At 52.8% G+C, this 25,560-nt stretch overlaps 9 protein-coding genes across 9 annotated transcripts; 6 read left to right on the top strand and 3 right to left on the bottom strand.

Annotated features, from left to right (window-relative positions):
- Positions 1-370: 370 nt before the first annotated feature.
- CDC4 (SCF ubiquitin ligase complex subunit cdc4) lies at positions 371-4,953 on the bottom strand. Its single transcript, XM_062946818.1, has 3 exons — positions 3,739-4,953; positions 1,061-3,679; positions 371-1,000 (listed from the first exon to the last, which is right to left on the bottom strand). The coding sequence occupies exons 1-3, from the start codon at positions 4,072-4,074 to the stop codon at positions 890-892; spliced, it is 3,066 nt and encodes a 1,021-aa protein (XP_062800920.1). The 5' UTR covers positions 4,075-4,953; the 3' UTR covers positions 371-889.
- Positions 4,954-6,054: 1,101 nt separating this feature from the next.
- Positions 6,055-7,278, top strand: QC764_405250 (uncharacterized protein). Its single transcript, XM_062946819.1, has 2 exons — positions 6,055-6,616; positions 6,696-7,278. The coding sequence occupies exons 1-2, from the start codon at positions 6,559-6,561 to the stop codon at positions 7,118-7,120; spliced, it is 483 nt and encodes a 160-aa protein (XP_062800919.1). The 5' UTR covers positions 6,055-6,558; the 3' UTR covers positions 7,121-7,278.
- On the bottom strand, positions 6,449-11,089 carry QC764_405260 (uncharacterized protein). Its single transcript, XM_062946820.1, has 3 exons — positions 10,400-11,089; positions 10,213-10,341; positions 6,449-10,156 (listed from the first exon to the last, which is right to left on the bottom strand). The coding sequence occupies exons 2-3, from the start codon at positions 10,334-10,336 to the stop codon at positions 7,455-7,457; spliced, it is 2,826 nt and encodes a 941-aa protein (XP_062800918.1). The 5' UTR covers positions 10,337-10,341; positions 10,400-11,089; the 3' UTR covers positions 6,449-7,454.
- Positions 11,090-11,154: 65 nt separating this feature from the next.
- QC764_405270 (uncharacterized protein) lies at positions 11,155-13,390 on the top strand. Its single transcript, XM_062946821.1, has 3 exons — positions 11,155-11,785; positions 11,848-13,074; positions 13,143-13,390. Exons 1-3 carry the CDS (start codon positions 11,717-11,719, stop codon positions 13,167-13,169), a joined length of 1,323 nt encoding a protein of 440 aa, XP_062800917.1. The 5' UTR covers positions 11,155-11,716; the 3' UTR covers positions 13,170-13,390.
- A 2,868-nt stretch (positions 13,391-16,258) lies between these two features.
- On the top strand, positions 16,259-16,786 carry QC764_0070910 (uncharacterized protein; the record flags this gene model as incomplete). Its single annotated transcript, XM_062940643.1, has 2 exons — positions 16,259-16,442; positions 16,575-16,786. The coding sequence occupies exons 1-2, from the start codon at positions 16,376-16,378 to the stop codon at positions 16,784-16,786; spliced, it is 279 nt and encodes a 92-aa protein (XP_062800916.1). The 5' UTR covers positions 16,259-16,375.
- Positions 16,787-16,960: 174 nt separating this feature from the next.
- Positions 16,961-19,647, top strand: QC764_405280 (uncharacterized protein; the record flags this gene model as incomplete). The annotated part of the gene is made up of 4 exons (XM_062946822.1): positions 16,961-17,491; positions 17,585-18,665; positions 18,723-18,967; positions 19,034-19,647. Exons 2-4 carry the CDS (start codon positions 17,599-17,601, stop codon positions 19,645-19,647), a joined length of 1,926 nt encoding a protein of 641 aa, XP_062800915.1. The 5' UTR covers positions 16,961-17,491; positions 17,585-17,598.
- A 774-nt stretch (positions 19,648-20,421) lies between these two features.
- QC764_405290 (uncharacterized protein) lies at positions 20,422-21,366 on the top strand (the record flags this gene model as incomplete). Its single annotated transcript, XM_062946823.1, has 2 exons — positions 20,422-20,782; positions 20,840-21,366. 2 exons carry the CDS (start codon positions 20,422-20,424, stop codon positions 21,364-21,366), a joined length of 888 nt encoding a protein of 295 aa, XP_062800914.1.
- A 375-nt stretch (positions 21,367-21,741) lies between these two features.
- Positions 21,742-22,290, top strand: QC764_0070880 (uncharacterized protein; the record flags this gene model as incomplete). Its single annotated transcript, XM_062940642.1, has 1 exon — positions 21,742-22,290. The coding sequence occupies one exon, from the start codon at positions 21,742-21,744 to the stop codon at positions 22,288-22,290; it is 549 nt and encodes a 182-aa protein (XP_062800913.1).
- Positions 22,291-22,461: 171 nt separating this feature from the next.
- QC764_405300 (uncharacterized protein) lies at positions 22,462-24,243 on the bottom strand. Its single transcript, XM_062946824.1, has 3 exons — positions 23,998-24,243; positions 23,380-23,938; positions 22,462-23,324 (listed from the first exon to the last, which is right to left on the bottom strand). Exons 1-3 carry the CDS (start codon positions 24,167-24,169, stop codon positions 22,574-22,576), a joined length of 1,482 nt encoding a protein of 493 aa, XP_062800912.1. The 5' UTR covers positions 24,170-24,243; the 3' UTR covers positions 22,462-22,573.
- Positions 24,244-25,560: the final 1,317 nt, after the last annotated feature.

The raw sequence follows: 25,560 nt of genomic DNA, 5'->3' as shown, positions 1-25,560 counted from the left end.
TATAAAATCCAAAAGTATCACTTCCTGAATACTGTTTACCTTCCTGTGTACCTATTCATCATCGACTGTATCACTATCAGTGATATTTCCTCACAGAAAACCGTCAACTTCACAAACCAACCAATGTTCAGGTCATGAGGTATCATTAAAACACTACCAACACAGCCCTCCAAGGCCGGGAAATTTCTGCAAAGAGACGCACAAAAACACAAAAAACAACCACCGGTAGATACAGGGAATCATGCTATACTACTCTACCAGCCCCAGCAATAATATGACCTTCTCACCACCCACCGCCAGGGACTTCCCTCTTTTAGCCCCTTTGGTTCCCCGGCCCATCCCCTCCTCACTCCCTTTCCCTCCGTTTTGATGCTAAGAGCCCCCGCACCCCTTCAACAAGCAAAATGATACTGTAAAAACTCAAAAAGCAATGCCCTTGTTATTTGTTCCCACACTGCAGACCAATGACGCCCATCCCATCAAGGGGGTAGACTATAATACTCCCAAATCGCTCCCTCCTTCCCCAAATAAACTTAACAGATAGAGACAACGCCAATGAGACAGATAAAAGGGAAAAAAGCCAAACAGCAACTTTAACCCCTGATGATAAGAGAACAAGAAGAAAAACACTCTGATATCGCCTGCCCAGTTTGTTGCCGCTTCCGCTGCCACGCTGACGATGCTGTAAATAGGAAAGAAAAAAAAGGCTGGCTGACGGATGGCGGTATCATGAAGAAGAAAATGCTTTGTTTGCTGTCCCGTTGCGAAACTTTTGCCCCTCAAATATTTGTCGTGTCGTGTCATTAATAGACCCATTGGCGGGTCCCAAAATTTGTGATGCCTTCTCCGCCCTTCGTTCTCTTTATGCTTCCTCCGATGATGGCGACTCCTACGCAGCTTCTTCGGCAAGCAGGCGTTGAACCTCTCCTTCGTTCAGGAGCTTACGTCTGCCGAGCTCCTCTGGCGGCCTGCCATCGCGGACTGCACCAAAGTCAAGAATCTGTGTCTGGTTAGCAGCTGTCTTGCACCGATGATAGACAGGGGACAAGAGAAATCTCACCTCGATATATGTCAGATTTCCTCGCTGGACGGCAGCCACGCATCTCCGGTCATCAAACTTGACCTGCCACACTCCGCTCAGATCTGTCAAGAGATCTTGAACCAAATCACCATTATCAATAGACCACATCTTGACGTTCTTCTCACTGCCCGAAATGACCTTGGCGCCGTCGTGTTGAAAGCAGGTGATAGCTCCAGTATGTGCCACGAGCGTCCGCTTGCATCGGCCAGATTCGGGGTCCCAGATTCTCAGAGTGCTGTCTGCTGCGGCTGAGACCAACCAGTCGTCCCGCAGGTCGAGAAGTCCCACTAGCAAACTGTGGCCCTCCAAGGTGTGCAGGCACGCCCCCGTGGCAAGGTCCCAGATCTTGACCATGGAGTCCATCGAGCCCGAAATGCAGCGGTTGCGCTTGTGATCGAGAACTACCGAGTATACTTTTTGACTGTGACCCTGCAGGACATGCAGTTGCTCTCCCGTGCTGATTTTCCAGACCCTGACAGTGCTGTCGTAACTCCCAGAGACCAAGGTGTCAGCATGAGCTGAGATGGCGCGGACCGAGTGAGTGTGCCCGCCGAGGATACGAATAAAATACGGGCACTGATCGTCACTAGCCGGAGGGCCCGTCTGAATGTATCGGCGAGAGCCCGCCTCGGGCAACCGCCAAATCCGCAGCTGACTGTCTCGGGAACCTGTGATTATCAAGGGCTTCTGGGGCATCATGACCGGCTTTCCATTCTCCATCGCTCCCGTCTCTGCAGGCATCAAAATTTGCAAACAGCGCACAGTACTGGTGTGGCCGTAGAAGGTCTGAGTGCAGATGCCCTTCTTGATGTCCCAAACACGAACCGATCGGTCCGTGCTGCCCGACACCAGTGTGTTGCCCTCGTACTGCAGCGCCCAGACACCACCTTCGTGACCTTCGAGCTTGGTGCGGAGCTCGCCCGTCTTGGTGTCATAGACGTGAATCAAGGTGTCGTCGCTCCCAGTGATGATCTTGTCTTCGTCAAATTGGAGGCAAGTGATGACGTGGCGTGGGTGGGCAGCAAAGGCGACATGCTCGGGCCTGACCTTGCCGTTCATCCAGCTGTTCTTGATCATGTAGTGCCTCCGGTAAAGCGACTTGAACAAATGGAGGTGCCGCAAGCTGGGAAGACCGATCTGAGGATCCGGGACGGCAATAGCGGCGGCGTTGGCAGCTGAGATGGGCCCTTCGGATTTGTGCGTCTTGGGAACCGGGGAAGTCCTATCATCCCTAAACTCTTGGGCCCCAGCACGCCGCTTGGCTCTATCAGCGCCGATATGATTCAGCCCACGCTTCCGCTTGGACGTCCTGGTTGACTTGTGAACAGGCGTCTCCTGCTTTTCTGTTTTGACCACCGACCGGACGAGTTCGTTTTCACTCAATGTCAGTCTATTTTGATGGCTCAAATCAAGCTCACAACCATCATACCCGACAGGATCCTGCCAACCCCAGCCTTGCTTAATGGCGCGATCCAACTCTCCTGGTGATAGGGTGAATCCATCATGGTCAAAAAGCTCCTTCCACCCTGTCTCGTTGCTGTCGGCAATATGGCGCCAGTGCTTGGATACCTGGGCCACACGGCAAAGGTCTCGGTGATCGAGATAGGAGAGGATGTGAAGGCTGAGCTCGAGGGGTAGTTGTCGGAGAAAGTCGCACTTAAGGGCCGGGTTCACCACATCAGCTACCACACGTAGCGTCTTCCGGCTGCATCTTCGCAAGAACTGATACATAATCCACGTCTTGAACTCGTTGGGGAGCACCTCAAAGCCTTCAATTAGGGTGCGTGGGTCGACAAACTGAGAAGCCTGTGAGCCCATGACCTGTGATTGTCCACCAGAGCTGAACTGCATGGGTGACATGACCATCGAGTCACCTTCCGTGATCTGGGTATCATCGATCCACCGTCTCCGATCAGTGCGAGTTACCTCGGAAGAAAAGGAAGCATCGGCATCAGGGGCTGCGTCTTCATCGGGAACGTCTGTTTGAGGCTGGGCGGCGGCCAACGTGGGGGACAGACGTGGACTTGGGAGGCTGGCATCTTGGACCGCAACGTTGTTGATGTTTCCTCTTGGCTGAAAGGGGTTGATGGCATCCTCGTAGGGTTCGAGATCGGCATCGGTGATGGGCGGGGTGGCCACATTGCTGAAAATGGTTTGCGATTCACTGCCAGCCGGACTGCCGGTATCGAAGATGGAAGTTGACTGGCTGGTGCCGGACTCGATATTGTCAGTATTCAAGGCTCTCAGGCGCGAGGGTCGGTCCATGCCAAGGGCAGCAAGCTCGCTGGTATCCGGGGTGGCTAAAAAGGCGGAAGGGTGTCGAAGACCTCTGTTCGCACGAGATCCATGTGCTACGGCGCGCCGAAGCTTATCTGATGCGGCGTTAGGGAGGCCGGCGTGCTTGTGAGCCCTCTGTGAGCTTCTTCCGGCGGCGGGTGCGTTACTGGGTGAAGCTGTGTGGGCGGCCGACCTCCGTGATCTGCGCGGGCTGGACTCGGTCACATCCTGAGAGCGAACAGTGGAGATGTCCAAGAGGCTCTCCACGCCAGGTTCAGATTTGACGATGTTGGCATAGTCAATACTTTGTGAACGTCGCACCTGCACACCAACTTGTTAGCATTGCGAAACCGAGTGGCCAAGGGGGTACTACCACGTACCTGGGTATTTATGCTGTCCTCCTCAGCCCAGCCCTCGATATCGTGGTCGTCAACATCAAACGTCAACTTTCGGAGTTCAGGCGGGGTTTGTCTGGCGGCGAGGGGGTATTCTTTTGAGTCGAGCGACTGCAAGCTCCGTGGCTCACGAACAAACAGGGACGGATAGGACCTCTTGGTCGTGGTCGTGGTGGTTACAGTCTTGGTCTCGATGCACTCCTCGGCAAACTGCATCCTCCGGCGAGAAGTGACCTCATCCTCCTCCCAGGTCATAGACACCTTATGGCTAGATCGAGGTCGTCGAACATCCATGCCGTTGGAGGCGGCTGGAGAGCTCATGGTCGCTGTGTGTGCGGGATGGCGTGGGCGATGGGAAGGAGAGGGAGGGACAAGATAAGGTAGGCGATATGCAATAGGCTCAAGGAAGAGCGTGTGGGTATTTCAAGTCCGAGCAGCTTGGGGGCAGGCTTCGTAAAGTGAGAGGAAAATTTGAGAGAGTGAATGGGATGAAATCTGGCGGTTTCCAACGCGTACCAGCCACGACCGTTGGTGTTTCCAACGCGTCCCACCCCACCAGAAACCTAATTTGTGACAGCACTACAAGTAGGCTATCATGATGTGGCTCTCGAGACTCGGGTTGCTGCCGTTCCAGGTTTGTTTGCTGGAGTCGCGGGGCGGGGATGTTGGGGCGGTCGGCGGGAGACTGAGAAAATCGGATGGCGGTCGGCGACGCTGCGGGCTATACCTATTGGATGGAGGTGCGGTCAAGGCTGTTCAAAGGCGTGAACCCAAGCGGGAGGCAAAAATCGGCGTCGATGCTCTCTGTCTCTCGCAAACAAAGGGGGGGCCTCCTGCTGCACAGAGCGGGAAAAAGGGAGGGATTGTATATCAGTCGAGGTTTGTTCTTGCCCTCGCTCGGTGGAATAGTGAGGCAAAGTCGTGGTCGTCGTGATCAGGGACGGGAGTCAGCGGAGAGGCAAGACCCATCCCATTCGCTTTGCGGCAGCGTGCGTGCCTGTGCTGTGGCCTATGGCCTGTCCCTGTGCCACTGTCTTGTCTCTCCACGCCCAGTTCCGCCTAGTGCGATACCCCGTTGGGGGACACCAGCCACATCTTGGCAAGGGAAACTGCTGACCAACATAAGGCCGAGGCACCGCACTTCTGTCTATTTCTACCGTGGTTTCTCGAATCAAACGACTAGGCAATTATGAAAGACTCATTCTAACCGGAACTTCTCGTTTCTACTCTTGTTTTGGTGGTATCTGCCGCTGCGAAGAATTCGAGATGTGGCTTGGGCACTCAGATCCAGCCACAGCCGTGCGGGGCAAAGGGGACGCCGGGAGACCCGATCGGGCTAGAATCGCAGTCTCACTTTTGTTTCCTTGGTTTTCTTGGTGTCTTGGAATTCCGAATTTTCTGGGAGGCCGTTTGACAACTCAGCTCACTCCTCAGGTGCCAGCACCTCAAACCCAAAGCCACCCCAACCGATCTGTAAAAAGGGGCAAATGTTTATCAGATATAATTACTAGTGCAGCCCCAGCTCCAGTTGTCGCATTGTTCCCTAGCCATCGATCACCATCTCTTCTACCAGTGCTTGATCACCACAGTTCCAGAACATACATAACCTGTGGTGCCGTCACAAGGCAGCTCCATCCGATAGGTACGATGACGACACTGATGCTGGGCAGCAAGGTCAAACCACATTTACAAACCGGGGATTTCTCACCTGAACTCATCTGAAGGCTGGAAGGCAAGCACTTTAATATTTGACTGGAGGTCTCGCCTTGCAGGTGCAGATCTTTGTTCACGACAGCGCCGCACGTTGACCCGATCTCCTAGCCACAAAACACCTACTGCAGCCCATGGTGTTGTTAGTAGTTGCAGGTTACGGCCAACTACGGGCCGGTAGATCAATAAGGGATATCGAGTGAATATGAAAACAGATGTCCCAAATTTCCAAGATATCCAAGCCCGTTGGATATTTGGATAATTAGATAATAGGTAGTTTCAAACAAATCAGTTTCTCAGAATTCTACATTCACCTCACTCGCCATGGTCAAAGGTGCGAAGGTTGTTGATACTTGCTGGAGGTAGTATCTGTCTATGTAAGGTAATCATATTCTGAGCGCTTCAAACTGGCATTCCTTATGGTACCTTTTACATATCTATGTCTCGGTCGAAGGATAGGTAACATATGATGCCTGTTGTTATTCCATTCATCATTCGAATCCTTATTACACTGACAAAGGTGCACTGCACTACCCATAAGTATGCGAAGCGTCCAGAAGGTTTTACAAGAATACTCCTCATTGGGTTTCTTGGAGTTCTATTTGGGGATGATATCTTTGCCTCTTTGCCTCTTACCAACGTAAGATTTAGAGGTACCTTCTAGCACAACCAAGCGATGTTGATAAACATTCAACTCGGATTATACCATCGGCCCAGCAACTTTTAAACTCTCATAGCATCCTCCCGTGCTTCTGCCCCAAATAATCACCTAGCGCAAAAGCCTGACTGTTTCGAAACCAAAGCACCTCACCGGGCACACCAAAACTAGGGTCCTCTATGATGTAACCTCTGGTCATGGTGATCTGCCGGGCCATGTCCGGTGCAGCAAGAGGAAGGGGCAACACCGTTCCCCCCATCTTTTAACCTCACCTCACCCCTCCCCCCTTTCTTACTCTTCTTGTCTTCTGTTCCCCATCTCGATCAGCCAAAAAATTTGAAGCAGCTGTGGACAAGCTGCGTGATACCAAAACTCCCCCCTTTGCAAAGAGCCAGACCCCGTTTTCCCTAATTCTTCTTGAGAAATAAATCGTCATAATGTCTTACACCTCCCGCGTGGGTCTAAACCACATCGATGTTGTCGGCCCCCTTTTGCGTAAGCTCTTCTGCCCCCTTCCACCAAGCAAACCACCTCTTGTTCCACGGCTAACCTGCTGTTATTCCCCTCCCTCCAGCGGTAACCGGCTCCTTCCTCCTCCCCTTCACAGCCTACTTCTCCCTCCTCTCCACCCGCGTCTCCATGTCCCGTATCGCCTCCAACTGCCTCCTCGGCTCCGCGCCCCCCTCGACCGAGCCCAACGCGGCCGCGAAGCAGCACGAGCTCCAGGTCGCCTCCCGCGCCCAGGGTAACTTTGCTGAATACGTGCCCCTCGCCTTGCTGCTCGCCGGAGTGGCCGAGCTCAACGGCGCCAAGAAGAACGTGCTGACCAGTGCTCTGGGGGCCCTGTTTGTCGCGCGGGTGCTGCATGTTGAGATGGGCTTGAGAAGACCCGAGAGCACGGGTGTTGGTCGGCCGGTGGGCTACTTTGGAACGCTGGGCGTGATGGGATTCCTGGCCGGGTATGCGGGCTTCTTGGTGAAGGATTATTGGGGGTTCTAAGAGGATGAGCTTTCCTGGACAGTCAATACCTACGTCCCCAAAGCTAGTAGTCGAAGGTGTGTGCGTCATCTTTCAAGGCCCTGGTTGTACCTTGTAGTCTCTGTTGATTAGTCGATACAAAGGGTGAAATAGTTGTTAGACACATTGAGCAAAGGGGGAGAGGTATAGTAGGTGCGTGACAGTATTCTGAACAATTTGTGATCCTACATGACTCTAACTAAAATGGGTATCGTGATTCTTCGGTCCGAAAGCAAAAAAAAAAGAACAGACAAATAGGTAAAACGCCCACAGACAATAAAATATATCCAGATCTTCAATCCGCATGATTGTGTCTTTACGCATCTCCATACACTGTCCCGGATGGCGAGCCTGCGGCCTGGCCAGAGGTAAGGTCATTGGGAATCGTAACGTTGCTCTCGGCTTGCGAGGGAGTCGTGTCGCGGTTCTCGAGGTTGACAATGATGGCCATGGCACCGTCGAGAGTCTCCTTCTCCGCGCAGAGATCTCGGCGAATCTGGCCAATGCGACCCTCTTCCTCCATGAGCTGATCCAGCATCTCAGGAGTGGTGCGGTTGCCAGTAAGGCCAAGCTTATCCTGAAGGTAGGTCTCAATGACCGAGGCCACACGGGGAAACAGCCCAGACATGGCATGCATGCACACAATGTCTGTGAACCGATGAGCGGCAAGGACGTAATAGCCTCTGGTGTAGGCGGCCACATCCAACTCCTGCTGAAAGGGCTCGGGGCCCATCTGGCGGAGGTCCTTCTCCATCTTGGCTGTCTCCTGGGCGAGTTCTTCCTCGCTGAGCTCCTCAATCTTAGGGAGTGAGCTAGCTGGCTCATCACCCTTGTGTGCGGCAATGCGGTAGTGGTTGCGGTGCCTAGTCAAGGTCCTTAACTCTTCAGCCTTGTACCGGTGCAAGGCATCGTCATTTCTGGTGAACAGACGCGTGCCCTCGAGTTCGTGAATCAGCGCGAGCTGGGCCTGCAACTCCTTCTTGTGCATCTCGACGAAAGCCTGCATGTGCTCGGTCGACAACTTGTAAATTGCCCGGTTCTTCAACGCCGCAAAAGTCGAGTCAAGGATCTCCTGGATTTCCTTGCTCAAGAAGTTGAAGGTTTGGTTGAGGAACGTCTGGAGCGGACCCTTCCAGGCCTTTGCCGCTTCTGTAAAAAGCGGTTCATAGACATTGGAAGAAACGAGGCCCGGCTGGCCGGGTATGGCATTGCGCTGGATCATGCGCCGAATTTCCATGAGTGTCTTGCTCGGCCTGCCTTTGGTCGGGGTCATGGTTGTGCGCATGTTCGTAGGGGTGGAGGGGTAAGACCGTCCCTCGGCATCTTCAGCCTTGATGCGCTGGCGGCGACTGGGGGTCTCGGCTGGGGCAGCACGCTTTCTGCCACTGGGTGTGGGCGTGGGGCTTCCCTCCCTCGTGGGCGTGTCGAGATCTATTAATACCGGAGCACTCGCGGCAGATGACTTGGCGAACAACCGTACGTTATACTTGGGCTTCAGCTCAAGAATGGCTCTTGTAAACCGGGCGGAACAGGCTGTGTCCCAGGTGCTCATAAATTCCTGGTCAATCACTCGCTTCTTCAACAGACTGCTGAACATGGTCAGTGCCTTGTAAATTTCCAGATCCGGGTTCGCTGGTGGCCCCGGGTACAGTTGGAGCTGCTCAGCGATGAAGTTGAGTCGCTCAAGAACTTTGCGCTTCACTTCCGGAAGAACTTTGGAAAACTCTTCGCCGAGCTTCAAAGACAAGAAAGCCTTCAGCTTTTCTATTCCGCACCTCTCCTGGTAGCGATCAAAAACATCGGGCCAGTGTCCTTCTGCTGTTCGATTGAAGAAGGCCTCTTCCCGCTTCGTCTGTTCTTCCAAATCTCGACCTTGTCGAGAGGTGATGAAATAACCCAAGCCGATGCGATGTCCACGGCCCTTGAGAATTCCCAGCCAGCGCTCAGTAGCTTGGTCATCTCGCGGCAGCAGGTCTGCCTTGGTGATCACCCCAACGCAACGGTGTTCAGCACGACTCTCCCGGATCAGGCGCAGCGCCAGCGAGTTCTCCGTGTCCAAGTTCATGGACACGGCCCAGAGAATGATGGCTTTCTCCCGCTTAATGTAAAGCTTGGTCAGGTTCTGGACGACACGCTCCAAGTAAGCATCCTCGGTCCGCCGAGCAGTGTTGAATACACCCGGAAGATCATAGAAGTTGAGGTCGGCTAGATCAGGCCCTTTGATCTCGAGCGCCACGGTATTTGGCGAAAACTGGGCCTCGGAGGCTTCCTCCTTGCGCGAAATCAGCTCGTGCTGGGTCAGCTGTTGGGAGTCAGGCCCTTCTCCACCCCGAGGCTTGGGGATGAAGGCCTGGTAGGGCGTGGATGGGTTCAAGATTGCAACCTGGGCGCAGCGCAGTACTGTTTCAATCTCTTCGCTGTCAAATCTGTCTCGGACTGTCTTGAACTCGTGGCGTCGTGTGCGACTGGGGTCGAGTTTGACCCAGGGAGGGAATGGGTTTGTTGCTGTGACATCCTGCTCGGTGATGGCATGATCGGGCAGCTTGAAACCGTAATGCACATTTAAAAACACCCGACAAGACCACTCATCAGCTCGCGAGATTCTGATATGGATCGGGCACCTTGTGCAGGTGCCGCTGCTGCGAGGCAGACTGAGCCCAGCGATGCCGGACATCAAACTCGATTTGCCCGACGACTGGTCACCGACGAGCACCAACTCCGGCAGACTAGCAACGTGCTGAATGCCACGAGACTGCAGCTCACCCAGGGCATCGTTGATGTCCTTGAGGAACCCTTGCCCGAAGTCCTTGAGGGCAAGATTGGGCCCCATCCCGACAAATGACCCGCCCATGCTTTGAGATGCAAGAGACATCAGGGTCATCGGCTCGTGGCCAGGCTCTTGCTTCATGCCGGCGCTTGTGATTGACTTGGCACGGGTTTCCATCCAGATGATTTCGTTATCCTCATCTTCGTACTGGTCCTCCGCCTCCGCCATGAAACGGGTATCAGTCACACTAGCTACAGGAGGAGTAAGCACACTGTACGGAGGAACATAAAATGAGCGGAGAACTTACGAGCCGTAGACCGTGCTTGCCGCGTAGGTGAGCCAAACTGTGCCGAGTTGGTAGCAGCAAAACTGCGAGTGGCAGTGGTGTTCGCCACGGCCACACTGGGCTCGGGCTTCACTCTGGGAGGCATCACTACTGTGTCGCTGTCAGACTCCAGTCACACATGGACGAGGCGAGATGATGGCGAGCTTACCAATGCTGCTTGAAATGTACAGGGCACTATTTTTCTCATGCGGCTGCTGTTGGAGGAGGTGGGGAGGAGAAGTCGTAGAAGTAGGAGGCCAAACGGAAGGCTGAGCTCAGGAAAGTGGACGACGAGACGAGAGAGAGCAGTGCCAAATAGAAAACTCCTTCGAAAAGACGTGAGATTGCCAATGAAGAGTCGAAAAGTCGGAATAATCGAAACAGTTGAGATGAAAGATCGACTTCGACTTCACGAGGGGGCTTCGAGGGTACAGCTTTTTTGCGGTGGAATGAGAATCTCGCGGTTTGCTCCAAGCCAAGATGACACGCGTTAAGGAAACAGGTAAACACTGCGCGACTTTGCTAATATTTCTTAGCAGGAAAGAGAGGCGCTGGAGAGTGGCCTGGCCAGTAAAAAGGGGCAGTTGCAAAAGGTGGGGTTGGAGGGGTGTTTGCCAGTGGTTGCCTACACAACGACTTCACAACACAACTGCAATTGCAGGTTGGAAAATGTGAGCGAAAAAAGAATGGATCAAGCCACTTTACGCGAGGTGAGACGCGACAAGACGTGACGCGAGGGACAAGGACGCGTTTTTGCTGCGAAACTTAATTGGGCCTTGGCAGGAACGGGAAGTCTGACCATCCCGCTTTGCCTCAGGACGTCTGCATCTATATCACCTGGACTAGCATATAGTCTATTGTGGTACCAAGCCCTGACGTCTCTCGTAAACCTGAAATTGACTTTGGTGATGAATTAGATGGTAAATTGTGGCAAGCATCTCATTTATTTGTAGAATGGTTCTCCTTGTCAGTTTCCACAGCTTCTCCATCTCTCATTTGAGAGGAGAGCATCAACAGCTGGTCAATGCTTCTCTCAATGACTTCAATGAGCTTGACGATGAACGTCCAACAACACCCACGTCGCTCATGATGGCTCTCTAAAACCTACTGCTGCTGCTCTTGTCAGTCTACTCTGTTACCGCATGCGAGCATGACCAGGTCACACTGGAGAAGAGCGCAAATCCAAGCTCAGAAACGGTGAAGGGCGGGCTGTCACGTGGCTCCACCTGCAACTGCCAGAGGCCCCTTGGCGCACATGCCACATTTCCCCAGGACTGCCCAGCTGACCCCTGGCAGTGAAGTCAGGATTCAGGGGATTTGGAGCTGCATCAAGCTTCTGACCCCGCTATTAAGCAGCACCAAGCCATTCAGCCCAACCATTCCAGTCCAACGACAACGACCTGACAGCTTTCTAGACGCCCTCATCGCTTCTTTTTCCCCTTGTTTTTTTGCAGAGGTGATCTTTGTGTTCTGAACAAGAGACGCGATGTCGCTTCAAATCCCCCACCACCAAAAGGCCAACGGCAACACTGGCGCCACCAAAGCCGTGATTCTCGTGAGTTGCCCAGTGTAGGGGGGCACTGGATACACTGGACAGATTGCTTACTCGTTTTCAAGGTTGGTGGTGCCTCTCGTGGCACTCGCTTCCGCCCGCTCTCTCTCGATGTTCCCAAGCCTCTCTTCGATGTTGCCGGTCACCCCATCATCTGGCACTGCTTGACCGCCATCAGCAAGGTCCCTTCGATCCACGAAGTCTACCTGATCGGCTACTACGAGGAGCATGTCTTCCGCGACTTCATCAAGGATTCGTCGTCCGAGTTCCCCGACCTCTCCATCAAGTACCTCCGCGAATACCAAGCCCTGGGCACCGCCGGCGGCTTGTACCACTTCCGCGATGCCATCCTCAAGGGCCGCCCCGAGAACATCTTTGTTCTGAACTCGGACGTCTGTTGCAGTTTCCCTCTAAACGAGATGCTTCAGCTCACACACGAGCGCCGCGCCGAGGCCGTCATTCTGGGCACCAGGGTCAGCGAGGATGCCGCCTCGAACTTTGGTTGCATTGTCTCCGATTCTCACACCCGCCGCGTGCTGCACTACGTCGAGAAGCCCGAAAGTTACATTTCCAATCTTATCAACTGCGGAGTCTACCTCTTCCGCGCCGATGTCCTCTTCCCTTCGATCCGCACCGCCATCCAGCGCCGCGCCGACAGACCCCGTCTGGGCTCGTACCGTTCATCCGAGAATCTTGCCAGCTCGTACATGTTTGACGAGGAAGACACGCAGAAGAATGAAGTCATTCGGTTGGAGCAGGATATTCTCGGAGAAATGGCCGATACCAACCTTTTCTTCGTCTATGAGACCAAGGACTTCTGGAGGCAGATCAAGACGGCCGGCTCTGCCATCCCAGCCAACGCCCTGTACCTCCAGAAGGCCCAGCAAAGCGGCTCCAGCGAGCTTGCCGCTCCTTCAGCCAACATCAAGGCCCCCGTATTCATCCACCCCACGGCCAATGTACACCCAACGGCTGTTCTGGGCCCCAATGTCTCTATTGGACCTCGCGTGACGATTGGACCTGGCGTCCGCATCAAGGAGTCTATCGTGTTGGAAGACGCCGAGGTCAAGCATGACGCGTGCATTCTGTACTCAATTATCGGTTGGGGCAGCCGCGTCGGTGCTTGGGCTCGTGTGGAGGGCACACCAACCCCCGTGACGAGCCATAACACGAGCATTATCAAGAACGGTGTCAAGGTTCAAGCTATCACCATTCTTGGCAAGGAGTGCGGTGTCGGTGATGAGGTCAGAGTGCAGAACTGCATCTGCCTGCCATTCAAAGATCTGAAGAGGGTAAGATTCTTTTCGATGTCGTAGTGATGTGTGGGTTCCATGAAATGAGCTAACCTGTGTAACTCTAGGACGTTTCCAACGAGGTCATTATGTAAGGATGGGATGAAGAACAAAACGAAGAGATGAGATACCAAAGTTGAAGTTGATCAGTCATGGAGAATGGGACTGGGTAGTGGATTTGATCAAACCATCCTAGCATGTTTTGATAGATGCAAGCAGAGTCGGAGTCAGGAGCCATAAAAGATTTATCGTAATAATAGACGTTGAGGTTTTGCAATCTGCTTCTACCTCGGTAACAAGCTTACAGGTGGAATCTTGGTGAAGGTCCCCAGACACGTTTGGTTTATGGATATCTTTCAAGTCTTGTTTTGATTCTTGGGAAAGTTGAATTGGAGGGGAATTTTGGGAAACAACTATTATATGACGAGAGGGAAACGATCCCATTGATTTTCACATCTGCAGTGATAGGCTTGATATTGGAAGCGTTCAAATGTCTAACAGGAAGGCTTGAAAGGCTCATATTACTGCTTGAGTGCATGGGCAGTACAATATCAGGAACAACCCCTGAATAAAGACACCATCCTGACGTAGGTAGGTGTTAATATGTCATATCAAGATGCTGCAGGTAATACGGGGTTTGGTCCGATTGATGGAAATTCAAGCTGTAAGAAATAGTTGAATCAACTGATAGGGAGAAGAAAAGAAAACAAGTCCGTTGAATGGGACCGGACTCTTTTTTATGCATGTGGAAAATGGCACCTTTCCGGACACCCGGCCGGCCTTCGGGAAAGCCACCGGTTAGACTCCGTCGTGCCCTAACCTTCCATGCTACCCAGACCCTTGGCCCATAACAGCAGGTAAGGTATGCGTACCTAGGTAGGTAACCTACGCTGTGAATAGATGACAGATCGTTACCTTATGTACTTGGATGTATAGATGATCTGGTCAAATGACGCAAAGTAAGCGCATTGCATATTCTTCTAGTATGACGTGTCGTTCTAAACAGGGGAGCCTTGAGGATTCTCGCTAGTGTCCCTTTTGGGTGTTGTAGTCTTCTATTTTGCGATCAATCATCAACATAGAGGTTGTGTGTGTACGGTGAATTACCATTTCCTTCTTTTTGCTTCTCGAAGAACCGAAGCTCAAGTACTGTGGCGAGAAAGAGGGAACAAAATGCTGATTACCACCGATTTGGCATCACGGTTATACACGTCCTCTGGAAACATGCTTTAATCACTGCAAAAATACAAAATGATCGACATTGCAGTTCTCTGCCTCGTGTGTTCAGCGAATCCTTCTGCCGTGATGGGATTATTCACCGCAGGCGCCACGGCGCAGCGGCGAGGCATCCGTGTCATGAGTTCAACCCCTGGCCTGCCTGTCTCGGCTATCACGCCACGACCATTCTGTCCATACTTAGAGTTCAAATTGGAATCACTGAGTTGCTCTGAAGGTCGCTGTCAATGTCTGATAACCATCTTTCGATCCTCCTCAGACACTGAATTCAACACCTGCCTACAGGGAACGCAAGCCTTCTCGTCAGTGTCCGCCCAAAGGCGAAACCTACCTGATACTCTGTGTCCACCCAGAGCCTACTGAGTAATCGGAATGATCAATGTCCGTCACTGGGAACTTCCAAGACTTGTTGGTGTTGACTTCATCTCTGGATCTGCCAAAACTTGTCGGTTTAGGCATCAAAAGTCCGATACTGAGATCTTTGATGAATCAGGTTCTGCTTTAAAGTATGGTATTGTCCTATGGGTGTCTTCCTCGGCCTGGAAGGATCCCATCTTGTTTCGGGCCTTTCCGAGCAGCCGCTTTCCGGCACACGTAGCGCTGAACTTGATCTGTCCTCGGGACGGCCCTGGCTCCCTCAACCTGATCCACACTCCCTCCCGGCCCTAGGCCTGACATGATGCTCGACAACCCGATTTGTGAGGTGAATACCGTGATTAGCCCACGAGCCTTCATCAACCATCGCCAGATACAATTCAACTTGTACAGGTTCGTATTTGGACCTTGCCACCAAGCCCTGCCCAACTCACCACTTCCTGCCGTGCTTTACATCTGCGAAATCGGGACAAGAGTGCTTCTGAAATACCAAAAGGGCCATAAAACATGTTGGCGGGTTAGTGGCAGGGAATGAGTCTTGGACTGGGGATCACACCTCTTGGAGGGGCAGGCCATCTTGGCCTGAAAGACACCAGAAGCTGAGTTGATTCCCGGCCAAGATGTCCTCCACATCACAATGATACCCTTTCGAGCCTTAGTTGCAGCCCTTGACGCACAGGGCGGACAGGGGGAAGGCCTGGGGGGCCTGGACGCTCGAGACCGGGACCAAATGCAAGTGATGGTTATGGACGGGCCTCATCGGAAGGGGACAAAAGAGCCTGACAGTCTCGATGCACTTGGCAGGTAATCTGGCGCCAATAGAGCCCTGTGAATCTCTAGGAAGTCCTATCTGACCAAGGAAGTCCCGTCTGCACGCGATGCTGGCTATCACATATGGATGCGGACTAGATGCATGGGATCAAGTCATTGTTTGCGTGTCGTCAGGAGGTCTGAAGGGGTGGGGTGGGGAAGGGGGGGGGAAAGGAGGTATCTATTGCAATGAGCAACATGATTTGTGAGGAATCCCACGAGGTGGATGACCCTGGTTCATCCCCCCAGCCCGTTGATCAGGAAGGAATGCCATCATCTGATACATGTCGTGATGATTGGGTATTGGTCGATAGACCTCTAATTAATGGACAAAACAGTACCTATGAATAACGGGACGAGGGCCATCCCATCGTGTCCCAGTGTTTGTTTGGCGGGAACAAGGGGCGGTGAGAAATGGGTGAATCTCGGGGAATGGGAGGGGGGAAGAAGAAGGCGTCTGGGTTTCTCAAGCCCAGCAGGTATAGACTGCAACAACAGCACCTCACTCAGAAAGCTAGGCCAGTCCATGACGCAGACTGTCGATCCTGCTGGAATCACCCCACGACCTTCTATGGGGGCTTGTTTGGAAGGTACAAGTGCTGGGAAAGCCATCGCCATGAGCCTTATTCAAATGGGGCTCTCAGCGAATCAGATTGCGGCGGAACTAAAGCCGAGTTTGTGTCAGCTCAATCCTCCTCTCTTCTCTCACTGGAAGTCAAAATACTTTGGGTTAGCCTCCCGCTCAGGTGCTTTTCCCATTTCCAAAACCCCTCAATATCAAATCCCGCGGCTCTCCCATATCTTCGATTTTCCTCAGTGCTGATATGAAGCTATCGCCAACAGCACTCTCCCCCACTGACAGCAGCAAACATTCCCGTCGATGGAGCCCCGCGGCTTGCTACCCGACTCCCGTCCCGCGAACCCGAGTGTCCGTCCTGCTGCTCATAGTCCGTCCACCTGCAGCTGAGAGCCCAATGTCAGAGTGTCCCGGATTGGTGCTTGGCGTTGGTTGTCCTGGTTGCTACACACCCACACGCACGCTGAGAAGGGGCCAACCGATTTCTGAAGTTTGATCATAGATGGGAACCTCTCCTCCAACGTGGCAGGGGAGGCCATGCTAATCTGCCAACGTTGGTGTCGCCCAATGAAGACCCACGCCGAGCTACATCCGTATCTTCAGACCTCAGCTTCTACTGCAATGTCTCAACCCGCCGCTCGCGGGCTAATTCTTCTGATTGCTTCGAAATGGCCAGGGCAGCTTGTGGGTTCCTCAAAGCTTGAGGGGGGTTGAGGGGGGATGGGGGAGGACTCACGTATCGGACTCGATCCCGGCAGCCTGCTGCACCGGATCACATCTCCGTTCTTTTTTTTTTCTTTTCTTTACCGCCAGCTAAATGACAGTGGCAATCCGGCCGGGTTCAATCTTCATGCTATCGCTTTCCAAGCTTGCTGCTAAAGCGTGTGGCGGACAGGCATCCGGAAATACGAGGGGGGTTCCGGGGACGAGAGCTACTGCTCTGATAGGTTTCCAGTCTACCGGGTCCCAAATGGCGTCTTGCTCTGCTTCGGATTGAAGAGTATCAAGGAGGAAAGCCGAAGGATTTCTTCCCTGCTCAGGATACTGCATCGCAGAAGTGGTCAGGCTGCCCGCGATCGCTGCTTTGCGTCTGGAAGAAAGGCTCCTACGCTCTGCTCAGTCTTAGGCTACTGATGGGTTATGTACCCTGGAAGTTCCGATGGCCATTGCGTTGAACCCTCCAGGTTCCGTTCCATATATCAGGCCATGGATCCCGGGAGGTTCGACGTTCGATCCTGTCGCAAAGACGGAACCATACAGAGAAACAAGCACGTTCCCATGGGACCTTAGTAAATCCTGAGCAGTGAGACTGCGACCTATATCTGCCACTACATTCTCTAGGCGCTTGTGCATCAACAAGTAACTGGACTTGATCAACGTTTAGTCACTCGCGGCTACGCCTATAGAGTCTGTCAAGAGGTACAGTGTGTGTGGCTTGATAGTGCCACATTTCCTTTCGCGTTCGGTTGCCAATTTGACCGTCAGCTAACCGGTTATCGGAGGACAATATAGCTAGGTGATCAAGAATGCCCAAATCATCTGTGGCTCCTCGAGCTTCACAAGAACGCAGCAAGAGAAGTATAGCCGAGTACCTGTTGCGATCTACATCAACGGTTCTGGAAGCCATATTTCAGGAAAGCGGCAACGTCGGTGCATCAATCGGCCTCTTGGAAGATGGGAACTACACCTTCCATGATATTGGCACCCGTGCCCTTGACGATGACCAGCCCCCTACTAAGAATTCAAGATATCTCATATCATCCATGACCAAGCCTTTTATGGGCCTTGCAATATCAATTCTTGTCGCTGACGGAAGACATGGCATCTGTTTTGAAACACCTGTGAAGGATATCCTTCCAGAACTTGAGGGACGAACCGCACTGGTGTCGGACCAGATGGAGCCTGAGCTGACAATCGGCCATCTTTTGGCGCACCGGTCCGAGTTCCTGAGGTACACCAACCTCTGGGAAAGTCCCCGGGGCCACATTCCATGGACGACCATTGATCCAGTCCTGTCGCTCCTCCGTCACATGCCCCGAAGCAGCCAGTATACAGAGAAGACATTCGATAATTCTAGGAACTACTCCAACGAATGCTTTGCCTTGCTTGCTGAGGTTGTTGAAAGGACCACGAGGATGCCGTGGGGAGAGTTTGTCACAGAGAGGATTCTGCAGCCATTGCATTTGACCAGCACCTTTACCGACGTTCCGCAGGACCATCTCCAGGACAGGAACAGCTATGTTGCATCTCACAGCGTGAATGTAGATGGTTTGATGGCGGGAGGTCATCAATTTTGGCAGAGGAACTGCATAACAGGTCCCAAGGCAGAACCCCTTTTGATTGAACCCTCCCAGGTTTCCTGTGTCAACCGCGGCTCTAAACCATCTCCTCTGGGGGCGGCGGCCGGCATGGTGTCTTCAACGAAGGACTTGCTGAAGTTTTTCGGCTATCTTCTTGAAGTCTTCGGCAGCCTCCAGGGTCAGAGGTACGACCTCGGCCACAAGATCTCAGAGGTCGAGCGTGGCATGATCACTTGGTGGCGCCATATCCTTTCACATACGCAATCGGAAAACTCCATCTATGCCGGCGGCTGGTTAGTGGCAATATTTTCCAAGTAAATGTTGGATATCAGGTTCTGACTGGAACACAGGAACACCACCAACATATCTTGGAACCCGTGCGACTTGAAACATCGTTGGCCTGGCTCGGATGGCGACAATGCGCGTCGTCTTCAGAGCGCCATCAGGAGCAGCCACAGTGATGGAGCTCTCACAGCCAATCGCTTGTGGTACTTTTTCCAACAACTTTCGATTGGTGGAGGCGTTGGTGTTGGCAAGAAGCTGGCGCTCTATCACGGCGGGAATATGGTGGGCGCCACTTCGTCCTGCTTTCTCAGTATGTGCTGGCACTTGTCCACCTCACTCGGGGGAATTCGAAATTCTAACCTCTCCTTGCCGTCAGTTCCATCGCTCAAACAAGCAGTCGTGGTTCTTTGCAACACCCGTGGCTTTTACCTTGACGCAGCCAATATCGCCTGCATGTTTCTGGCTGATGCTTTGGCACGGAACGCAACCGAACCTCGCGCACTTCAAACCTTGTGCGCAAACCTTGACACTGTGGTCCGACACATTAAAGGCAGTTACATACGGGATTTGGCTCTCTACGAGACAAGGCTTGAACGGGAGTATTCCCAACTTGCACGTGCGGAAGACTTTGCGGGCTGTGTGGGGAGATTCCGATTGGTCCCAGGTGTGTTTGCTGAGATTCAGGGGCATGCTGGAGGGTCATTGAGATTTCAACTGTATGGAAAAGGGTTTGAATACCCACTGAGAGCCAGACATGACTGCTGCGCGGTCTCTTCAGAGGTGACCATGACGTTTGCCATGCCGATGAGAGACTTGGTACCTCTTGGCGTAGGCGGAAACAACAGATTGAATATTCGAGATTTCGAGCTGGTGTTTAGGGGCCGAAGAGGGTCAGGCAGGCAGTTTGAGGAATTTGTTTGGGTGTTTGATCGGAATGGGGTTTATGAGAATGGGGATGAGAGCGCATTTGCTTGGAAACGTGTGGCCTGAGATATGGAGTTGATGATGGTCTTGGTGTTTTCTTGGTGTTTTAGTCATCTTTGACTGACCGTGTGGAATCCGTAGAGAAGTCTCTTCTTGGCGCGGTTAACACGGCGCTGGCTGATGCCACACTGTGCAGGCAGAAATGAGCCAAAGTGAAGAAGTACATTCATCTACCAGACAAAGGAAATATCAAGTGAAAAAGAGCGTAGAAAATCAAACCAATATATACTCCCAAGATCCAAAGAGCACCAGAATATCCACAACAAGGCCGAAGGCCGAGTCCCGAGCTCTCAGACACTCAGTCCCACCACTGAAGCCATCATCACGCGTAAGTAGTATTAAAGGTGAAGTCGTAGGCCGAAGTCCTTGCCCACTCTCACCAGGGCAGAGGTCGGAAGGCTGAGTCAGGTGGGGTCGCACCTTGTTTCACACACACTATTGCAGTTCGACTCGTTAGCTCCCTACGATTGGGTCATCTGCATTCCGACGGTTAGGATCGAATACATAGCCGAAGCAAGTTCCTTTTTTGTTTGTTTTTTTTTGGAGATTTTGCCGCTGTCAAGGGTCCAAAAACCGTACGCCAAGTGAATGCCGTCATTGTGGAGATGTTTGTTCATTGTTCCAAAACAGGGCACACCAGCTCTTGGAAGAGGGTCAAAAAGCCACGATGAAGCCTGGACATTTAGCAATTCTGATTAATATTGACAAAAAAACAGTTTTAGCCTGTCATAAGGGACACCAAATCACCGATCTTACCACATCATTATTCAAAAACATAACATGGCACCCCACAGCGAACCAGAGCACCGGGACGAAGTGACGGCCCACCCTAAGGGTCAGGATGCCCCCATTGTCAGGATGATGGTCCTCGAGACGGACGAACCCCATAAGGAGACCAAAAAGATACCTGGAAAGACGACCTTTGGCGAGATTCTGCACAACCACTTCACCAATGCCGGCAAGGCGCATGACCCTCCGTTGGGGATTGAGACGGACAGGTGGTTTGTGATTCCGGAAAAGGGGGGAACGATGCCCAAGTACGAGGATTTTGAGGGTTGCGACGCGCTGCTGATCACGGGGAGCGTGTATGATGCGCATGGTGATGATCCGTGGATTCTGGACCTGTTGAAGTTGTTGAGAGGTGGGTCTTGAAGCGTTGTCCCCCAACCATTGAATGGATGCTGATGATATAAAACAGAGCTATGGCAAAGCCATCCCAAAATGCATTTCTCGGGCGTCTGCTTTGGTCATCAGCTCCTCTGCCGCCTTCTCGGTGCCGAAGTGCGGCCCTCGCCAAAAGGCGACTGGGAGCTGGGCCATTCCAAGATTGAGCTGACGCCCATTGGCCAGAAGCTCTTCCGGACGGATGACGACCATGTGCACTTGCACCAGATGCATCAAGATCATGTTGTTGCTCCCCCCACGGTAGAGTCCGCGCAGGGGTTGCTACCAAAGGGGACGAGGGTGCATGTCTGGGGCAAGTCGGACCATACCGAGGTACAAGGGGTGTACATCAAGGGAAAGATGTTTACTACCCAGGCGCACTTGGCGTTTGATGAGGAGATGGTCAAAAGGCAGATTGAGATGAGGGTTGAGGCGGGGAGTATTGATGATCAGGAGGCGGCGGACCAGGCGGGGGATACGGCGGATTTAGAGCACGATGGAGAGGTGGCAGCGGGGGCGATATTGAGGTTCTTCCATGATGAGGATGAGGATGTTGATTGAGGTGGAGGTGGTAGCTGGATGTGGCACAAACATAAGGGGCTCACTGCATAAGTATACCTACGCAGTCGGCAAAACCTATGCGAGATGCATAAATTATGAAGTCGAGCTCCAGCAGTTCCTGATTCGGTGTCTCGGGCACGGAATCATGGGACAGGATGGAATAAGCGAAAAGCAATCATTAGAAAGTTTAACCGCTGTCCGGTGGGTGGTAGACGAAGAACTAGAAATAGAATAGGTGCGTGGCATCGAATTGAGACAATGCATTCCAGAGACGGTGGGCTGAATATAAATTCTATCGGCTATCCAGCACCAAAGTTGTTAGCATCTTGTTCCCCAAAGGCCCAAACTGAATCCCTTACCGAGACAAACAGCAGTATGAAATTCCAGGTATTGCTCTCACTTGTCACTGTGGCTGCAGGCATTCCCTCGGCCCAGAAACTGGATCGACCGGTGAAGCCTCCTCTCAAGCCTCTGGTGATAGACAGCCTGTCGACATTTGCTCCCTCAGGTCGACCGGGGAGCTCGATCTATTCCTACTTCAATGTCAGCTTCACCGATGTCGAATTCAACAACACCACTGTCCAGTGCGGCACTCGGTGGACATTTGGCGAAGGGGAGGACATTGCCTGGACGAGGAAGAACACAGACTGTTTGATCAAGCCGAAGTCAAAGAGAGTGGGGGAATGGAGCTTCCAGTTGCTCAAGCCGACGGCGAGCGGAGAGGGGGCGTCGTTGTTGAATAACTTTATGCTGCACCTGCGACATGATTGGACCTCGGGGGTTCATGTGGCGACACAAAAGTTCAATTTTGATGGAGAGAGAAATATCGGGGGAATGTGCTCGGCCAGTGGCACTTGCCAGTTTGGACTGTGGGAAGGCGTGGAGAGGCCCTATCTGGTGCCGCAGTTTAGGCTGGAGCGTTGAAGGGGGAAGGTGCGCTCTTGCGCTGCTAAATTTCAACTCCATTCCATTCTGCTGTCCAAGCACATCATACCTTTGTCTTTTTTCTCTCTATCGATTGGTGGTCACATCTGGAATGGCCGTGTTAATGGTATCAATGCGCAGGTTAGATACTCGAGTAGCATTATCACGGCATTCGCTCATGGCATTGTACAGAATCTAAACACAGGAAAAATAGGTGCCCAATCTTCAGACCAAGCAAACATGCGACGCACTCCGGAAATGAACACGAATATCTATCCATCTCCTAGTCCCAGTTGCCCGACCCAAGCTCGATCGACTTGCCGTTCTTCATGTCCTCCATGATGTCTTCGATGCTCCACGGCTCGTACTTGTACCCGGCCGGGTAGTTTGGTGGGATGCTGTCATCCTCGTCGAACGGAACACCACGCCTCATGCTCTCTACCACGCGATCGTACACCTCGTAGGCATACTTCTCGGGATCGTGTCCCCAGACCCAGCTGGGGAGCTTGGGTTGGGCCACGCGCGGGTCCAGCTTGACCTTGGTCCAGTCGGTATCCTGCAGCAGCTCGGCGTTGCTGAAACCCAACTTTTGCGCACATGCATTCCGGATGAAGCGCATGCGGACGTGAGCTCTGACAGACTGCGGGATGTTTTCTTTGCCGCCGATCTGAAGGCAGGAGGCCAGCGAGATAGCATCTTCAATGGCCTGAGTGGCGCCGTTTCCAGACGCGGGGAGAAAGGAATGGGCTGCATCACCAATGTTGATGACACGAGCCCCGGGAGATGCCCACTTGGGTTGCGGATTTCTCCAAAACAGCTCGAAATTAACGATGGTGTTGGGAGGTGTCAGTTTAATCAGCTCCTTGAACATTGGTGCCCATGGCTTTGGCCCGACGCCCTTGTCCATGTTGTCCAGTACCTCCTGGGCGTCGATGGTGTGGTTCCACGATTCCTTCTCGGAGCCAGTAACATCGTGGTTCATGACCCAAATCATGGTGTCCGGACGCGTGAGGGTCATGGCATATGTTCCTGGGCTTGTTGCAGGTGAGCATTTTTTGCCTGTGGCACAGAACATCGAGTGACACTTACCCAAGCCAGGTTCGCACAATCGGCTCCTCCCCAGATTCTCCCTTGATCATTTTGAAGAACTCCTTCACCTCAGGATTCTTATCGACATGGTGTATCGGGAATGCAGCTCGCCACATGGCCCTGCCTGATTTCATGGCTCGCACTTGGCCTCCCACGAGCTTCTGGCTCTTCGACCCAACACCATCTGCAGCAATCACGACATCGGCTTCATATCTCTCGCCCTTGTCGGTAACCACGCCAGCCTTGCCTCGAGACTCGTCCTCCCAGTACTCTACCACTCGCTTTCCAAACTGAATTTTGACACCTAGCTTCTCGACCTGGCGGACGTACATCTTGTACACAAGGGGGCGCATTTGGAACGTCCCAGGAGGTGTGTCAGGATCCAGACCTGCATCCCGAAGACGGTCGGACACTTTGAGAGGTGTGATCATCTGGTCGCCATCGTGCTTGAAAGTCTCGATCCAGCAGTTATGCAGAGAGATCTCGTCAAACTCCTTGGCCATCTCAGGCCAGTGCTTGAAGAACTTGGTCGCTGACAGGCCCATAAAGTACATGTCGCCTGGAATACAAATGTCAGCAGAATGGTCCAGTGTTAGGAGGGAATACAAGGGAGCGTACCGGCAGTGTTGATGTCGTCATTTCTCTCCAGAACCCGGACATTGTGTCCCTTTCTCACACACTCGATAGCCGCCGTGAGGCCCGCAAGGCCGGTGCCGACGATCAGAACATCGATGCCGCTGTTCGGATACGAGCCCACGGGCCTGGACTCGCCGTCGTCGATGAAAGGCATGATGGAAGCTTAGCAGCTGAAAACCAGTGTTGCAATTCTCAGCAAGCCAACAGTTCGATTGACTGCAGACCAAGGCACGGAAATGCAGGCCAAGACGGCTTTCTCCCAGTGACGGGCATGATGGCAGTATTTACATCATTGTCACAGTTGTGATTTCTCGTCGTCTGATTACACGCTTCTGGCGACCGAGCAGACTAATTGTCTGGAGCGCCCCCAACGAAAAGAGCCAATATGACCGGCAAATTCTGATCTTTGAAACTTGGTGTATGCATAAACGGCTGGCTGAGCTCTTAGGTTGGCCTAGAAAAGTCTCGATGAGTGACGGATCGACTTGTCCTTTTCAGGGCCGTACAGTTCGGATGGAACTGCCTCACGCGGTTGCTATGGCCGGCGCAACTTGGGCATGGGATTAATGAGCACGGTCAAAGCTAATCGACCGTCCAGTCTGGGTTATGATTAGATGGCAAGAGTTAGATCGGTGGCGGAAGGGTGGTGGCGGGTATCGGACGATTACTCCTACCAAATGGAATCGGGTGTGATAGCACATGCACCAGTTCGAGGTTCATTGCTGGAATTCCAAATTCACTGCGCCAGCGCGTGGCTAGGTTTCCCAACATTCGGCGGACCAGCCCAACCCTCTCTAGCTGCCTCGGCCCTCATCACTGCTATTTCGCGCAACCTGGAGGTGTCAAAGTCCCAAGAGTCGACTCGCACATTGCGAGGCCAACCAAGAAGGTGTTGCCAAGCGACCGGTTGCCATTTCAGTCCTGTTTGGCAACATGCAGCATACATCAAAGTGCATGACCTGTCAGCGAGGAACGTCAGAAAACGCCCCAAGGGCGATCAGGGTTCTCCTGTATGCAGGAGAGCTAGGAGACGTGCCCTGATGCTCCCATCATCATGTCCTCGGTGGTGTCACGCGCCACCATGCTGCGTGCAATAGCATCACTTTGTTTATGTTCTGTGGCGAGAAAAGTCCCTGCTTGCAGCGGCAAAAATAGACACACTGGAAAACAGACATCGTCTCCGGACACAGGGCACTCGGTGGATACCAAACATCACAGCAGACGGCCTATGACAGTGGTACCTAGGCAACATGCTTGTGTGATAGGTAGCCCACCGAGTGAATTGGAGAGCTGTTCCACGCATCAAGAGAGCCCTTAGACGATAGAACTGCTACACACAGCAGAACAACGCCTGGAGAGACCTCCGCTCTTAGCCGCCTTGATTAACAGTAGTCAAACTTCTCCCGAGAAAGCATCGAGATGCGCGGGTTTCAGTTCCCCGTGGTTCTTCCGCAAGGACACCGGCAAAAGCAGCAATTGCCACACCATAGTTCCGACCACAGGGTAGTGCTACCCACGGATACGTTGATTGTGCGCAAGTGTATG

Source organism: Podospora pseudoanserina, chromosome 4 (genome assembly GCF_035222485.1).
Source record: "Podospora pseudoanserina strain CBS 124.78 chromosome 4, whole genome shotgun sequence".
Classification (NCBI taxonomy): domain Eukaryota; kingdom Fungi; phylum Ascomycota; class Sordariomycetes; order Sordariales; family Podosporaceae; genus Podospora; species Podospora pseudoanserina.
Note: the sequence above shows the minus strand (reverse complement) of the source record. Positions and strands in the feature narration are given on the sequence as shown.

Bases quoted from the DNA above. Each gene is read 5' to 3' on its own strand.
- CDC4 (XM_062946818.1), bottom strand. From the start codon at position 4,074: ATGAGCTCTCCAGCCGCCTCCAACGGCATGGATGTTCGACGACCTCGA. The intron at 3,680-3,738 runs GTACGTGGTAGT...GTTGGTGTGCAG, and splicing joins AGGACAGCATAAATACCCAG to GTGCGACGTTCACAAAGTAT. The intron at 1,001-1,060 runs GTGAGATTTCTC...AACCAGACACAG, and splicing joins GAAATCTGACATATATCGAG to ATTCTTGACTTTGGTGCAGT.
- QC764_405250 (XM_062946819.1), top strand. From the start codon at position 6,559: ATGTCTTACACCTCCCGCGTGGGTCTAAACCACATCGATGTTGTCGGC. The intron at 6,617-6,695 runs GTAAGCTCTTCT...CCCTCCCTCCAG, and splicing joins TGTTGTCGGCCCCCTTTTGC to CGGTAACCGGCTCCTTCCTC.
- QC764_405260 (XM_062946820.1), bottom strand. From the start codon at position 10,336: ATGCCTCCCAGAGTGAAGCCCGAGCCCAGTGTGGCCGTGGCGAACACC. The intron at 10,157-10,212 runs GTAAGTTCTCCG...CTCCTCCTGTAG, and splicing joins GCAAGCACGGTCTACGGCTC to CTAGTGTGACTGATACCCGT.
- QC764_405270 (XM_062946821.1), top strand. From the start codon at position 11,717: ATGTCGCTTCAAATCCCCCACCACCAAAAGGCCAACGGCAACACTGGC. The intron at 11,786-11,847 runs GTGAGTTGCCCA...CTCGTTTTCAAG, and splicing joins CCACCAAAGCCGTGATTCTC to GTTGGTGGTGCCTCTCGTGG. The intron at 13,075-13,142 runs GTAAGATTCTTT...GTGTAACTCTAG, and splicing joins CATTCAAAGATCTGAAGAGG to GACGTTTCCAACGAGGTCAT.
- QC764_405300 (XM_062946824.1), bottom strand. From the start codon at position 24,169: ATGCCTTTCATCGACGACGGCGAGTCCAGGCCCGTGGGCTCGTATCCG. The intron at 23,939-23,997 runs GTACGCTCCCTT...TTTGTATTCCAG, and splicing joins TGACGACATCAACACTGCCG to GCGACATGTACTTTATGGGC. The intron at 23,325-23,379 runs GTAAGTGTCACT...ACCTGCAACAAG, and splicing joins ATTGTGCGAACCTGGCTTGG to CCCAGGAACATATGCCATGA.